The 16,076-nt window shown below is 39.5% G+C and overlaps 1 protein-coding gene across 1 annotated transcript; it reads right to left on the bottom strand.

The window, feature by feature from the left end:
* Nucleotides 1-2,555: 2,555 nt before the first annotated feature.
* Nucleotides 2,556-10,995, bottom strand: LOC147421063 (7-deoxyloganetin glucosyltransferase-like). The gene is made up of 2 exons (XM_086504753.1): nt 10,343-10,995; nt 2,556-3,533 (listed from the first exon to the last, which is right to left on the bottom strand). Exons 1-2 carry the CDS (start codon nt 10,914-10,916, stop codon nt 2,626-2,628), a joined length of 1,482 nt encoding a protein of 493 aa, XP_086360879.1. The 5' UTR covers nt 10,917-10,995; the 3' UTR covers nt 2,556-2,625.
* Between the last annotated feature and the right edge of the window lie 5,081 nt (nt 10,996-16,076).

Here is a 16,076-nt window from a genome sequence, read left to right on the forward strand (position 1 = left end):
TCTACAAAGCTATTGAGAATCATACAAGTCCTTACCTTTTGCAAGCAACTCTAACTCAGAGTAAGATTTACTAGAACTATGGAATATTCCTTACTCGATGCTACATTCACCCACCATGTGATGCCTTAGGAATTTCCTTAATCTTTGATCGACCAAACTTACAAATCAACTCCTTAGCGATTTACTATGTCGTCCTTTTGATGAAACATTTAGAAAACCCCATCACTTACGGATCTAGTTATTTCTAATAGGTTTAGCAACATCCCTCTCACTTATAAAGACTTTTTCTCAATGTTTCTTCTGCCTACCATCCTCAAATGAATGGGCAAAGTGGGATTGCAAATTCTACAATGTGAGACTTGCTAAAGACTTGTATTAGACGACGTTGTGATTGGGAACAATACTTGCCTCTTGTAGAGTATGCGTACAATGTACACTACATGTAAGGCTATGTAAGAGAGGCTTAAATGTATGAGACATGTTTCAAATAGAGATTTTGATGCAATCCTTGCCCTTAAGACAAGTCCTAGAAGTATGCACCTACAAACTTTCAAAATTGATTTATCATGTGTACTAGAAGATGAAAACAATATCCACGCTTCACAAAAAATGTTTTCAAGTCAAGCGCTACCCTAATTATAGCAAGACCAATTATCCACCCTATAGAGTTCTTCAAAGACAACAAAAGGACCTTGAGATAAGGACAAAGGTAGAGTTTTTCTCTAACATAATGAAGAAGGGGTCTCCTCTCTTGCTATAGGAGACTCAGATAATGATATCCTTTGAGAACTCTTGCATTATCCTTTGAACAGTCTTATTGTTGGAGCATTCCATTTGTACCTTCACTCTTGTTTTTAAGACGAGTCTTTGAGTTTTTCAATTGAGGCTTGGAGTTAAGGGCATTGTTGTTTGGAGGTGTCTTCATGTAGGTGTTAAGTCTCCAATGCTTTGTTGTTTGTAAGGGAGTTTGTTATGTTGCTACCCTTTGTTCAAGGGGAAGACTACAATGTATTCACCTTGTCTAGAGTCTTTTGTCATTGTCACTATTACTATTGTCTTACCCCTAGGCTTAAGGGGACATAACTCTTGTGTAGTCTTCTTATGGTCCAATAATGGATGGTTGTATGTAATAATATAAATGTTGACAATTACCAACATATTGGGAGCAAATGCATCCAATCATTGTAAGTCGACCCTTTATTCCCTCCTTAAGATTCACCATCACACGTCCTCCATTTAGTGTTTGATTCCACCCACCAATGAACCCTTGCATCATGGCCTCGTGCTTGTATAACAAGTATGCACTCATTTCATAATGCAAGTAGTTTTATTGTTTTGTCCTTTCATAAGAATGGCCAGTTTGATCTTCCTCCATAGCAGCATTATTTACAACACTTCTCATAGACAAAGCTTAGCTTATTCATATTTACAAACAACCAACAATTTGCACGTACATGAAGCATAACAAAAAAGTGTCACATTTGAGAACTACAAAAACATTAGATAACAACAATATGATTGCATCACCAACTCAGTTGTTTGCAACACCAAATTCAATTACACAATTTATAAGTGAAAAGCACTCTAACTCCATAATGAAGACCGAAGCACAATAGAATCTAAATTTGACTACATAAGAATAGACAAGAGAAATGTACAATAACGAGTTGCATGATCTTTGCATAGGTATGATAATACAACTGATAATTTTTTATTTAAAAGCATTCTAGCAAGGCAGTTTGCTTCTATTTTGGTAATTGGGTTGTCGCTTTTTCTTTCAAAATTATACTATTTTAAATTAAGATGACGTGTGGATTTAACTTTGTTGGATCAAGTTTAACCATGGAACATTCATCTTCTACATATTAAGACAATTTGAGTCTTAGACTCATTTAAATCTACTTAAACTTACAATACATACTTTTTTGATGCTCAATTTTTTTTTTGAGAGGGCTAACATACATGATTGCACCAAAAAGAAATTAGTTATAATAAGATTGTGATTGTTCTCAAACAACTATAGAAATCAAATCCTTTTTTGTATATAGCTTTCATGGTTGTACGCTATGGCGAACTAATTCTTATGCCCCTTGACCTTATACGAGGACTTTGCAACACAAAAATTTACTAGACTTCGAACAAATGACATCATTTGTTTGAGACAGCAATAATTCATTAGTCTCATAGAGAAGATTTACTCACCTTTTGATGATAAGATGCAGATTAACAATAAAGGATTTTGAGGCCTAAGATTGGAATGGCTACATGTAAGAATAACATAAACTCAAGAGAAAATTAGTATCCACATTCTAAAAGAATTGTTTGTGCGTACTCAATAGTTTTGATTAACACCATTACTTTAAAAAGTACTAGAGCCATTTGCTACATGAAATTAATGTTTGCTATGCTTGTAAGAACAAAAAGATTAAGTACTTCATTTAGAATGTGAAGGACAATAACCTTCACCCTCCCTTTAGAGTACCAACCTTGAATATAGATAATTCTACATTGGTTTTCAATGAAAGATTAAGTGATTCTCCCTCTTAAAACCATCCTTATGCAAAGTCAAACTTGAAATCATTAGTAAAATTATGTGATAAAAGTAAGCAATGCATCAAGCTATACTTACACCAAGCTAGCTAGGTGTTTGATACTTTTCGATGACATTCCTGTGCTTTGAAGGCTTTCCAAACTATGTCTTTGGTAGTGTTTAGTATTTACATGTAGAGAATTACTTCCTTCTTGCATCAAGAGTTTGACAATTCTCTCAATTTCACTTCTGTCGATAATACCTATCTCATTGAAGATTTCAAATCCTAGCCCCACCTGCCATACTTTTTTGATAAGTGTCGCATTCATAAATTGATCTGAGATGTAGGGGAAGCAAATCATGGGAACACCATTGCTAATTGCTTCAATTGTGGAATTCCATCCACAATGTGTAAGGAAGCCACCAATTGCCGGATGCGCAAGGACTCTAGTTTGTGGTGCCCAACTGATTATATGGCCTTTATCATTGCTCTTAAGGTTTATCTCATTTGAAATATCCTCATAAGAAGTCCCGGTCACAAGGTCAGGCCGAACAACCCAAAGAAAGTGTATTTCACTAGAAAGTAAACCAGCCACAATTTCTTCATATTGAGCTTTTGTTAAGGCAGCAAGACTGCCAAAGGAAATATAAAGAACGGAACGGGTCGATTGACTGTCTAACCACTTCATCCAATCTTGATCTTCCCTCCACATGCTTGTACTATACTCTTTGTCAAGAGAATCTACCAAGGGACCCACTGCAAATATTGGAATTCCAAAGTCAACGGTCATGGCATCTCTTTCCAACTCTTCAAAAGTGTTGACAGCTATTGCAAGGGACTTTTCCCTTGATTGTTGCAATGCTTCCACATAAACTTTATAAACAAAAGGATTGTTGTCAATGAAATCTAGTAAGTCTCCCTTTGTTAATGTAGGTAGCCCTGCAAGGTTTGTTGCAAAGTCTCCATCCTTGGCTTGCTCCTTATTTGATAGCACTTCCAAGACTGCATGAAACAAAGAAGAATTTTTAGCATAGTAACACAAGGTTTTGAGATTCACTAACCACCTTGCTTTCTTCAGAACCTTTTTTATTAATTGAGCTTCCAAAAAATACTTTCAAAATTATGTATAGTTTTTCCTAGGGCTAAGGGTACACATTCATCGATGTTTGACAACTCATTGGCTTTTAAATTCCGTGCTAAAGCATCTCATTACTTCATAGCTTTTTAATCTCACAAAGGCAAGTGACATATCCCCCTTAGTTAAATTTGTCACAGCTAAGTTCGTGCATTCATCCAAAATGATGAAAACTAAAGAAGCTATGCATATAATCGAATCTAGCTAGTGTTTCAAGGTATTTTGGTCTAGAATTTCGAAGTTATAAAGAAAAATTGGGGGCACCTAGATTGAGGCTACCCTCGTTAAAATAGCGGTTGTCCACTCAAAAGTGGGTGGCTAGAAACTTTAAAATCCTATAGAAACTCGTGTCCCCAGATGCACTCACTTGCACAGATGCACTGCCGATAGCCTCCTCCACGGATGCTTATCCAAAAAGCAACTTGCTTTTTCAAAACGCAATAGCATTTCCTCAACGATACTAAGATTATCTTTATTCAAGTGCTTGCCTCTTGCACACAACTCTAACGTAGTCCTCAATTTACTCAAAGTATGGAATATTCCCTACTCGATGCTCCCTTCACCCACCATGTGATACCTTGGGAATTTCCTTAGTCTCTCACCCACCGAACTTACTGAACAACTCCTCAGCGATGCTCTATGTCATCCTTACGATGAAACATCCGGAAAACCTTCACTTATAAATCCAATGATTCATTAATAATTATATTTCTTTAAGCTATAGCTGATTTAGCAACCCACCTCTCACTTATAAAGAGTATTTCTGAGCGTTTCTTCTACCCGTCACCCTAAAACGGATGGGCAAAATGAGATTGCAAGTTCTACAATGCTAGAATTGCTAAAGTCTTATGTATCATAACGACAATTTGATTGGGAGGCAATAATTGCCTCTTGTAGAATGTGTACAATGTACACTACTGTGGGCAAGGCTTCCCAAGAGAGGGTTAAATGTACGAGACACATCTCAAGTAGAGATTTTGATGCTTGAATGCAATTACACTTGCTTTCGCTAATCTTCACAACCCTTGCCCCTAAGATAAGTTAAAAATATGCATCTTCAAACCCTCAAAATTGATCCATCGCATGTACTGGAAGGTGAAAGCAATATCCACGCTTCATTTCAATGTACTAAGGTTGATCGAACTCACGAGACATCCTCCCTACATATAATCTCGAGAGCTAGAGCTCTCAACTTGAGGATCCCTCAAAATTGAATCTCAAACCAAACTTGGTCGTCAAGCCATCTCATATTTCGATCCTCAAATCCCTCAAGTAGAGGTTGTAGCCTTCGACTGCTCCTTCACTCTTGAAGAGAGAGAGGTTAGATACAAATAAACAGTTGTCACAATCACTGAGGTAAAAATTCCAATAGAATAATAGCTCATGCCCATAAAGCATCACAATTGACTTTCAAAAACTTATCTTGACTCTAGACTCAAAAGATACTTAAGCTTAAGCCTTAGTTAAAGCTTCCTTGTATGTGTCTAAGTCTCTATAAGATCTCGTCGTACTATCTTACCCAATAAATTAGATAAATCAATAGACAACTACCAGATGCCATATCAATCTATAAAATTCAGTGTGTTCATCAAGCCACTTCATCAAAAGGAAATTTTTAACTCACTTTAACTCTTATTAAAGCTTGAAAGCAATCTCTCTCTCTCGCTTTAACTCTTATCAACACTCCACAACGATTCGTCTTTGTCAAACACATCCTTATCTTGTGCAAAAAAGTAAAAATGCACGTCTCTACTTCTCAAAGATGCATCTTTAGATAAAAGACTTGCCCTTTGATCTTAAGTTTGAGGGTCTTTCTTTACAAAACTTGGGAGTTAGTTTGAATCATGTCGCTCCTGAACTTTCCAAGGATGACGACACATCCTTCTATGGGAGACAACAAAAAGTAGTCGATATGGTTTCTTATTTCACTGCAAAGATTAGATTCTTCTTAATATTGAGTGTAAGTCATCAGCTTTGAGTGCTTGCTCAATCTTTATGCAAAGTATCTTGTGGATACATCTTCATGCATGAACGAGTCAATATAAAGAGTCCCGTTTCAACCTTCATCTTCTCTACATCACATGGAATCACTTAGCTGAAGTGGACCAATACCTGCCCATGTAATCTATGACTCACTCATGCTCCTTTGGAAAAAACTAATTCCACTCCTCTCTGATGCCTGCCTCAAAGTGTAGAAAAAAGAAATTCTTGAAAGACTCGACCTTGATTTGATTCGAAGTTTTTGCTTGAGTTCCCTATGAAATGTTGGAAAACCACCACTTGCTTGCTATGCCTGTGAGGTTGATAATCACATGCCACATCTTGGATTTTTTTGAAAGAGTGTCTCAAAAAAGCGTCATCGGCAAAGGCAAGGTCAAATCAAATAAAAGAGATGGCCTTAAGGACATCTCTACTTTCATCCAAATTGTTGAACTTGGACTTGCTTGTCCTTCGGTCTAGGGATCTTCTTGCCATCCTTCCAAGAGTGGTGGGATTCCATGGCTATGGTTCTGCACTTGGTATTCATGGGTACTTAGAATGTAGATGAAATGTAAAAGGAGATGATAGAGAGAATTCTTTTAGGCTAGCTAAATAGAGATAGGAGAATCTAGCTTAGGTGTTGGTTTTGAGTAATCTTGAGCATTCCGCTCCTCGAATCCTCCCGGTACTTGAGCATCTTGTTCTTGTCGCCTTCTTAGAGAATCCTATCTCATCTTGACTTCTTATAGAGAGAAGAAGTGATCCAACATAGAAAACTTTCTTTGCATATCTTGAAGCTCCTCGTGCTCAATTCTCTCTCGACTTATCATCGCTTCTTCCAGTAACTTCCGAGAGTTCTCCTCTGTAGAGAAAGAAAGGAGACCTTGCTCTAAAACCACTGTTACAAACGGGGGCACCTAACAATATCAAATATACTCTAATAATAGACTATCACGTAGATAGAAGCCAAGCCGAAATAGAGAGGATAAGAGACCAAGAAAGAAGATCCGTACCGTTACGATTCCCACACTGTTTCCTAATCTCATGGTAAAACCCTTAACTCAAAAACCTCTATTCCTTACTTTAATCCTTGAGAGCCGATGCTATCAACTTTGAAAACTAAGTCCAATCTCAAGGCATGGCAGCAGATCTGTGAATCTAATCCCATTCTCAAGGTATGGAACCCTTTGGGGTGAACTCGCTCTCTTCCTTAGGAAGCTTTTCTTGAGAAAAAGCTTTTGCCTTCCCCTCCTCTTGCTCCCTCTCTCAAGGGAGAACACCTGCAACCAAAACAATCATAGACCAAACAATCTAAACATGAAAAGCATCACTTGTCAAGACTCAAAACTTGGAAAGTAGAGAGAGCCTTCTCCTCCAATCGTACAAACTGCAAAGGCGTATTCTCAAAATCCCTCTTGTGGATCAACCCCGTGTCTACGACATCTATGGGCTGTGACTAGAGAGAACAACTTGTCGCGATGCAAATGATCCTCCAAGACTCATCTTCGTGACGAAACACTTCTACTTGGTCATGACAACCTCAAGTACACTTGGGGCCAGATGGGGCAGCCGTATGAGCACTTGGAGACTCCATAAATCTGGCTGAAATCTGGAATCAGGAAAAGGCAGCGGGCGCTAACAATTCCTCGTGAGAACTCACACCTTTGTCACAGTCCTTCTGCACCAGAATGTCCTCCACAGACTGGCACGCCAACATTACTGTTAAGTACAAGTGACAGGCTGCTTTTATAAGTGTTGTGAGCAGACCCATCGAATAGAGGGGCTGCCATATGATTTTCTGGAAAAATTAGGGCAGTCCTCCGATCCTACACATTGCAAAGGTGTATTCTCAAAATCCTTCTCGTAGATCAACCCTGTCTACAACGTGGATGGCTGTGAGCAGAGACAAACAGCATCTTGTCACAAGATTCCGAGACACTTCTTCACGACAGAACTCTTCTACTTGGTCATGGCAACCTCTGGTACACTAGGGGCCAGTAAGGGCAGCTCTATAAGCACTTGGGGACTCCGTAAAGCTAGCTAAAATCTGGAATTAGGAAAGGGCAGTTGACACCAACAATTGGGAACTCACAGCCTCGTCACGGTGCTTCTGCGAACACTATTATGAAGTACAAGTGATAGGCTGCTATATACGTGTGAGCAGCCCCTTGAATAAAGGGGCTGCCATATGCTCTTCTGGAAAAATTAGGCCACCTTGGAGCGCCAGCAATCTAGAGAGAGAAGGTAAGGGGCTGCATTTTGCACTAGATACGGAGGTGGGGAGGGCTTGAGTTGAGTGAAGGCCTGCTTTTTATGAGGGGGGCCTAGATTGAGGCTGCCCTCTTTAAATTAGTGGCTGTCCACTCAAAAGTGGGCAGCCGGATCACTTAAAAATCCTGCAAAAATTCAAAAGAACTTATTTGTTAGCCTTATGCTCCCACGCTCTTTCCAAGCATCCCCGGATGCACTCACATGCACATATGCAATGCTCACATAGACTTATTCGCAGAAAAGAACCTACTTTTCCAGAAAGCAACCAAAAGCAGCTTGCTTCCTCGAAAAACAGTCCTTAAAGCTATTGAGAACCCATCTTCATCCTAGTGCTGGCCTCTTGCGCGCGACTCAAACTTAGTTTGAAATTCACTATGGCTAAGTAATATTCCCTACTCGATGCTCCCGTCACCCACCATGTAACGAATCGGGAATTTCCTACCACTTAAGTCTCTCACTCGGTGAACTTACAAAACAACTCCTTGGCGATGCTCTAAGTCACCCACCCTAAGACACATCAAAGATGTTCGTCAAATACTTCTTCCCAATGCTCTAATCACCCATCCAAAGTGGCGCATCAGAAGTGTCCATTCCTGGTGGCCAAGGAAATATTCCCATTCATAGTGCTCTCATCATTCCTCTAGCATGAGGCACGAGGAATATCCGTACTCAAATGTCCAAAAAGAGGTTTTGTTTATGTTGCTCTGTCATCCTTCCAGTGACACAAGAAAACCATCTCTCTTATGGATCCGATTATTTCCAATTATCCGTTTGAAATTTTATTACTTTAATCTTTAGCTAATTTAGCAACAAAATACTTAGCTTTACATGAAGAGGAGTGAAGTGGCAAGAATGTGTTAACTACTAGCCGTCAACATTTTCTCGGATCTAAAAGAGGCAACAACAATAGTGGAGGGAATAGGGGAGGTTTTAAGCTTTGTGTTTGAGACCCAATTAGACACTCAACATAGATGGGCATTTGACTCTTCCCATTAGATGGAATTGTTCATGTATCTTACTTTTGAAACTTGTTCACCTTTAGGTGCCTGAAAATCTGAATACTCCCTCAAAATGTAAATTTTTTGTGTTAAGCTCTTGAAGATGGTTCGCATAGCAATAGGACTACCATTTTTTTAAAGGCAGTCTAAAATGATAGATGTCTATAAGGAGTTCGTGGGACACGGCCTACTACTGACACAAGCCATTTCTACATAGTCATAGGGGACGCCCATTTTTGGGCTTCCCGTCCCTACTTTTCCGTTCCCACTTGCCATCCCGCCCTCTTTTTTACACTAAAAATCCATTCGAGCCCCGTCCCCACTCCTCGGAACGCGTCCCTTGTGACTATGCATTTCTGGCCTTTGCTTTCTTGTATGCATAATTGTGCAATGACAATTTTTTGCATAAACATAAGGCTGAAACTTTACTTATGGATGAACGTCTGTCCTACCTGATATGGAGTTCTAGATACTGCATTATATGAGTTTACACCTCACACAACTATACCAGCTATAGAGAAAGTTTGAGACATTGGATGTCTATGCATGGGTGGTGCACGCAAATGCATCACACTCTCTCAGCCGTACTAGCTAAAGTGGGTCATCTAGGTCAACATTACGGTAGCTCAGCTGCATAACATTATTGTGTCTTGTTTGTTGCTGCTTGTAGCCTGCTATTGTATTTGCTAAATCCAGCAGTCCCTTCTTTGCTAGCTCAGCTGCATAACATTATTGTGCCATGTTTGTTGCTACTTGTATTGTATTTGCTAAATTCAGCGGTCCTTCTTTGCTAGTCATACATATTGCTTGAAACTTGGAAACTCAAGAGGCAACCTCTCATGGGCACAAAGTGATCTGTCATACATGGACGTAACACTAATGGACACGCCAAAGCTTGGAAGTGAGCTAGGAGTAGGAGCCAAGGGATAATTAAGTTGGAGGGAAGCCAACAGAGGACTTAGACCAGGCCAACAAGAGGACCAGGTTAGGTAACTACAACAACCATGACAAGAGGGCTACTAGAGTCACTTGAACCCACAACCTGGGTTACATTGTACAACTTAGCTACATTGTAAACAATCCAATGCGCATTCCTGTCGTAAAATTGGCACATTACTCCTTTCACAGTGTGCATGTGAGGAGAAACCCTTGCTCAACAGCATATGTTTCTCAAAGGCCTTGTTTCTAGACATATGCTCGAAGAAGTTTTTTCCCACCAACAAATTTTGCAGCGTAGCTTGAATTTCAAAGTAAAAGCTGAGGAAAGCTACACAAGTTAAGAGGGATTACTTGTAAAAACCTTTCAAACACACCCAATTTACCTCTAGAATTTTCCGCATGAAGTTTAGGAACCCAGATTAGTGTAGCTACACCTACAAATTTATCATTTAGCTGCAAGAACATCATTAGGAGGTCAATTTACTTACCAGTGTTCAAAGAGAGAGTTCCTTGGAGGATGTAATGTGTGTAGAGCAAGGCGCTGAGGTTGGCGGTCTGGAATGAGAAGCGTGGGATGCCAAACTTCTCAGCGGCAGTTTGAGTGGGCCCAGTCATGAGCATGTCGGAGATGACGCATGTGACAGGGGGCTCAGCATTCATAAGCTTCTCCAAGAGCTCTTCTATATGAGGAGCCAAGCCACTCAGAGCCCCAAAGAATGCCTCAAACTTCTTGTCAGGGTTGGACATCTCCGGTATGTCAAAATGAAAGGGCAAGCACACTCTCCTGATGTCAAGCTCCTCCTCTTTCCCGTTTGCTTCTGGCCCTCCTCTTCTTCCTTCATTTCCGTCTTCTTCTTGTCTGATCTTCTCTGCTTCCTTGATACGGGCCTCTTCAATCATGTTGTGTATGGGCGCTATGTTGGCAAAGGTGATGGTGAAGCCCTCCTGAGAGGCAAGCCTCTTGCAGAAGCGCATGAGGGGGTTGATGTGGCCGAGGGCTGGAATGGGGATGGCCAGCGCATGCTGCTTCTTCATATTCTTTTCTGGCACAGAAGAAGCCATAGAGAAGCTGCTTTCTGGCTCTGCGAGTCGCTGGAGGCTTTAAAAGCTCTACAGTATGCGCAACAGTGGTGCGTGGGCCCGTGGTCATCAAGTTCTGGAGACCAAGTCAGGAATAACACTCTCACTAGGACTCTCACTCTTACAACACTCAAAACGAATGAGGCTAAATTGCTAGAATCTATGGAGATGCTACATTGATACTGTTTTGCAAATGACATCCCTGCTCACATACCTGGTTCATACTATAAAGTCCTTAACTGAACATTCAAGCTCCCAAAATTTTGGGCTTCATAGGTCGGTAATCAGTTTAATCTTTGCATTTGTCCTGTTTGCTTTGCACAATAAAGGCTATTAATATGGTTATTCCGAGCAATGGTTGCATTGATTAGGATGTGTCATTGTGAGGACTAATGTATCGAAATCAATCCTTGGTCCTTACAAAATTATTATAAGCGCACTCGGTACAAAAGCAAATCGACCGATGCCAAAACATCTTTCAAATTGTTGACGATGTCAAAGTGATGGTTGCGTTCAACATCAATTAATCATTGCTAATTGAAAGCCAAATATGCCCAATGATGTCTAGGTTCAATTGTGTTCGCGATGCTAATCAAAAGGTTTACAACTAGTCCATATGGTATGGTTCATAATAAATAAAGAGCTCCTAAAACATTAGACATGCAATGTAGCTTTATGTGTGTGTCTGTGTGTGTGTGCGCACATGCGTTCGGGCACGCACGCAAACGTGCACTGGCGTGTGTTTTTGTCTCTATATTTGAGGTCTCTTGAGCTTGTTTGTGAAGCACTAGGGTAAAGGAGCCCATAAAAAGACAGGACTCAAAACTAAGACAAAGTTTGAATAAATCCACCACATTTTTTTTCATGATTGACTTTCTATAAGAAAGTGAGGAGTCACAAAGGCTTGCCGGGTTAAGGGGGAATGCAAGTTATGGGGAGTAGGTTTAAATGAGTGCTTACAAGCATATGTCAATTTTTGTTGCAATTTAATATAAAACTATATTTTTCATTATACACACATAATTGCAAATGCTTTAGATGTTACTAGCTCACGCGACCCGTCTTCAACAAATCTCGTTCCCTCTTACCAACGATACATGTGTGTGTGTGTGTGTGTGTGTGTGTGTGTGTGTGTGTGTGTGTGTGTGTGTTTACATCTTCCCATGACATACATGGTATTTATAAGGTGTTAAAAATTTTGATGATTAAATCAGCACCCATTAAATAGTGTTTTTAAATTTTCAAAGCATATACGACAACAGTCAACTCTTTGTCATAGGTAAATTTTTCTTCAGATGGTTTAAACTTACGACTTTCAAATACGAGTGGATGGTTATCTTGCATAAGGACTGCATCGATACCTTTTTCACTAGCATTAGTGACAACGACAAAGAATGGTCTATCAAAATCAGGCAATTGCAGTACTGGTACATTTATCAAAGCATTCTTGAGTGCATTAAAGGAACTTTCTTGCAAATCAGTCCATACATAAGGAGAAATTTTCTTTAACAGGAGAGTGAGGTAATGAGATTTGTAAGCAAAGTTACGTACAAACTTCCTGTAATAACTGCATAGACCAATAAAAGAAAGAAGTTCATGTAAATTTTTGGATCTAGTCCATGATTCATGGCTTGAATTTTCTTAGTGTCTACATGGATTCCCTTGCCCGATACAATGTGTCCCAAATATTCAATTTCATTTGGAAAAATGAACTCTTTTCAGGATTCAGATACAAGTGGTTGTGTAACATTTAATGGCTTAGTAACTTGTGTGTAGCGGAAAATAGCATAAACATAGTGAGAATTTCATTAGAATAGATTCCTAATGAGCATAGCAAGAGTGCTTGGATGGAGAGAGCAACAAAAAGCATAACACCTAGTTAGATAGGCATGAACAATACTTCAAAAGAGAGAGAAATTAAGCTATTGACAATAGTTGAGGACCGGATTTACATGGAGCCACCGGGCCCCCCTCCAAAAGGCTTTGTATTATAGGTTTCCCCATCAAGGGAGACATTTTACAATACAATACTTTGTATTCCTTCAATAACTTGCTGGTGCAATGAAGATGGAAGCTTCAAGCACCATGCACACACTTATAAAACACAACATCAATTCCCTCACGGTCTCAGGCCCAAGACCTCACACACCTTCAAAGATGGTCAGAGCTAGCGGGGTATGAGAGTAGATTGAGAGGAAGAAGGAGTATTCTTACAAGAAAGAAGTATAGCTCCTCACATAATCACTCATAAAAGCTTAGCATAGCTTAGTAATTAGCATGGTAGAGGAGATGAGCATGCATTGTAGCTTGGCTCTTGGTTGTATTTGCATCACAAAGCCAAGAATTGTTGGTGTAGGCCTCCCTTCTCACAAGCTTGGAGTAGATAATGAGCTTTCCATTAAAGCTTGAGAAGGAGAGAGAGTCTTCTTTGCTTCACACATGAGATTGTGTGAGTGTGTGTGTGATAATGCCTTGCCAAAATCAGCCCCCTCTCTCTCTTGGTCGACCCCTCTTGCATTTTACTCATGCTAGCACCCCATTGGACCCTCCAAAGCTTAGCCAATGATAATTAAGAAGCATAAGGGATAGCCTTGTGACATGTGTCTAGGTAATTGAATAATGCAATTAAACTCCCATTGGACCCCTTAGTCTTCTGGCCAATAGGAATCAGGCAAGCCATTGGGCTGTTGAATGCTCATTGGACGCCTTGGGAGACTGTCTAATAGTCTTCTAGAGAGCTTAATTTCTATTGGTTCTTTTATCAAGCGTTTTAAAATAAATTAGACTAAATGTACTCTAGCCTAATTCTCATTGGTCCAACTCTATGGCCATCCAATAGGAATTGAATGCATCTTGGGGGCAACTGGACTAGCGAGTTGACATGTGTCCCCTATTCCCTTTGTGTGGGAGCCTGCTAGAGTTTGTGTGTGTTTCTCTCTCACCCCCTACAATAAAGGTTCGCCCCCTCCCAGATAGGGATGTGGGAAGACTTTTGAGTCTTCCCACAAGCATCCAATTTACCCTAGGTTTTGACCATTGGACCTAACCTTTGAATTTTGGAACCTTAGCATTTTGGAAGTCCTAATGGGTTGAACCTTAGGGCCTTTGAAGCCCAGTGTTTGCACATTGCTCTTTTGCAAAGGCCCCCCCTTTGGATCCCTATTGTTCCTCTTTTGAATCCTTACTGTGGCTGGTCTGCCAGCTTAACCAATAGTCTAGATTTTTCTCCCTTGGTACTTCTCTATATTAAATAATTAGTTTAACATGAGAAAATCATTTAGGAGAATTAGAAATTAGTTATTATGACAGGTTGTGTGCAAGTAGTTCAAATACACATGTTAAATGCTCTTTATGTTCTTGTTCAGATTTATTGAATACAAGAATGTTATTAAAGAATACAATCAAAAAATCTTGATGGTCAATGAAAATTATGTCCATCATATGTGTGAATGTGGCGGGTGCATTTGTCAAACCAAATCGTGTGACAAGAAATTCATAATGTTCCGTTTGTGTTATGAAAGCAGTTTTGTATACATCTTGATCAAACATTTTGACTTGGTGATACCTTAATTTGAGGTCAATTTTGCTAAAGATGTTTGCACCTTTTAGTTTGTCTAATAGATCATCCACTCTAGGAATAGGATTCTTGATGGTGATCTTGTTTAGATCTCTATAGTCAATACACATACGAAAAGTCCCATTTTTCTTCTTAACAAGAAGTACTGGAGCTCCGTATGGTGAACTACTAGGTCTTATAAGTCCTCGATCAAGCAAGTGAGTTTGTATCTCCTTGTGTGCAGTTGGATTTACACAATAAGGTGCTCTACAAGGAGGTTCACTAGCCGATATAATATCTATTTTGTGGTCTTCTGGGCGTGAAGGTGGTATTCCAGATGGTATATCATGCATGAAACAATTCTAAAATTGTGAGAGAAATCATAATGTGAAGAGTTATGTGAGGTATCGGTTTCAATGGTAATTTGATTTACCAACACTAAATATGTTTTCCCTTGTTTTCGAATGGCTCTTTTGGCTTGAGTGTGAGAAAGGAGTGGAAATTTTTGGTGTGCTACTGTTGCTTGGATGGATAAATTTTTATTAGTATGAGTGAGAGACATGGTACACATTTTATAATTAATCAACGGATCAAATTCATAACGAAATGGCATTCCCAAAATCATGTCAAGACCATGCAATGGTGCTTTAAAAAATGTACGTGCTTGTGTAAATTCACCAATGCAAACTTCAACAATGATTTGGGTTTTGCAATTAAAATGTTGATTATTAAAAATGGTTTTGATCTTGTGAGGTGAAGAAATTTCAGAGAGAAAGATAGTTGTTGTGCCAACCGTGCAGAAATAAAATCATGGCTACTGCCATCGTCTAAAAGAATGGTGACAGTTTCACCCTTGACTGTGCCTTATACTTTAAACAAAGTGTGAGGAGATATAGGAGTACCTGAACATGGGTGGTCATCGTGATCATACTCAGGATCATATCTCTCATCGTAATTAGCTTCCACTTCATTGTCGACGGGATTGGCATCTTCAATGAGGTTAACAGTAGCACCGTTGGGGCGATTGTTGTTGAAGGGTTTTTGGCTTGGATTCCGGTTGACTCCATTGGTTTGGCCAATGCTCTTAGCAAGACTTTTTGGGCACTTATGTGCATAGTGACCATATTGAAAACATTTGAAACACTTCATCTTTTTATTACCATTAGAATTTTGAGCAGGAAGTTGGTTGAAAGAATTTTGGTTGCCTCGTTGCTGCATGTTGTTGTTGTTGTTGTTGTTGCTATGAGGTTGAGAAGTTGTAGCAGAATTGTCAAATCTGCGTTTCTTGAAAAAGGTACGACTTTTATGTTTGTTCCTGTCAAAGTTAGGAGAGAAAGAAGTTCTCTTGTTACGTTAGTGCTAGCAGTTTGTTCGGAGTGAGAGGGTTGTCCAAATTTCTTCTTCTCCGCATTAAGGGCCAAATTAATAGCCTTTGACAGTGAATTCGGTTCAAACATATCTACCTCAGCACCAATTTGTAGTGCTAAGCTAGAGATATATTTACGCTTTAATATCCTGCGACTGACATGATCAATAGCTTGCAATTGAATTAAACAGTTCGAAAAACGATCAGTATAGCATTGGAC

The sequence above is a fragment of the Adiantum capillus-veneris genome, chromosome 28, assembly GCF_014529385.1.
Source record: "Adiantum capillus-veneris isolate H3 chromosome 28, ASM1452938v2, whole genome shotgun sequence".
In the NCBI taxonomy this organism is placed as follows: domain Eukaryota; kingdom Viridiplantae; phylum Streptophyta; class Polypodiopsida; order Polypodiales; family Pteridaceae; genus Adiantum; species Adiantum capillus-veneris.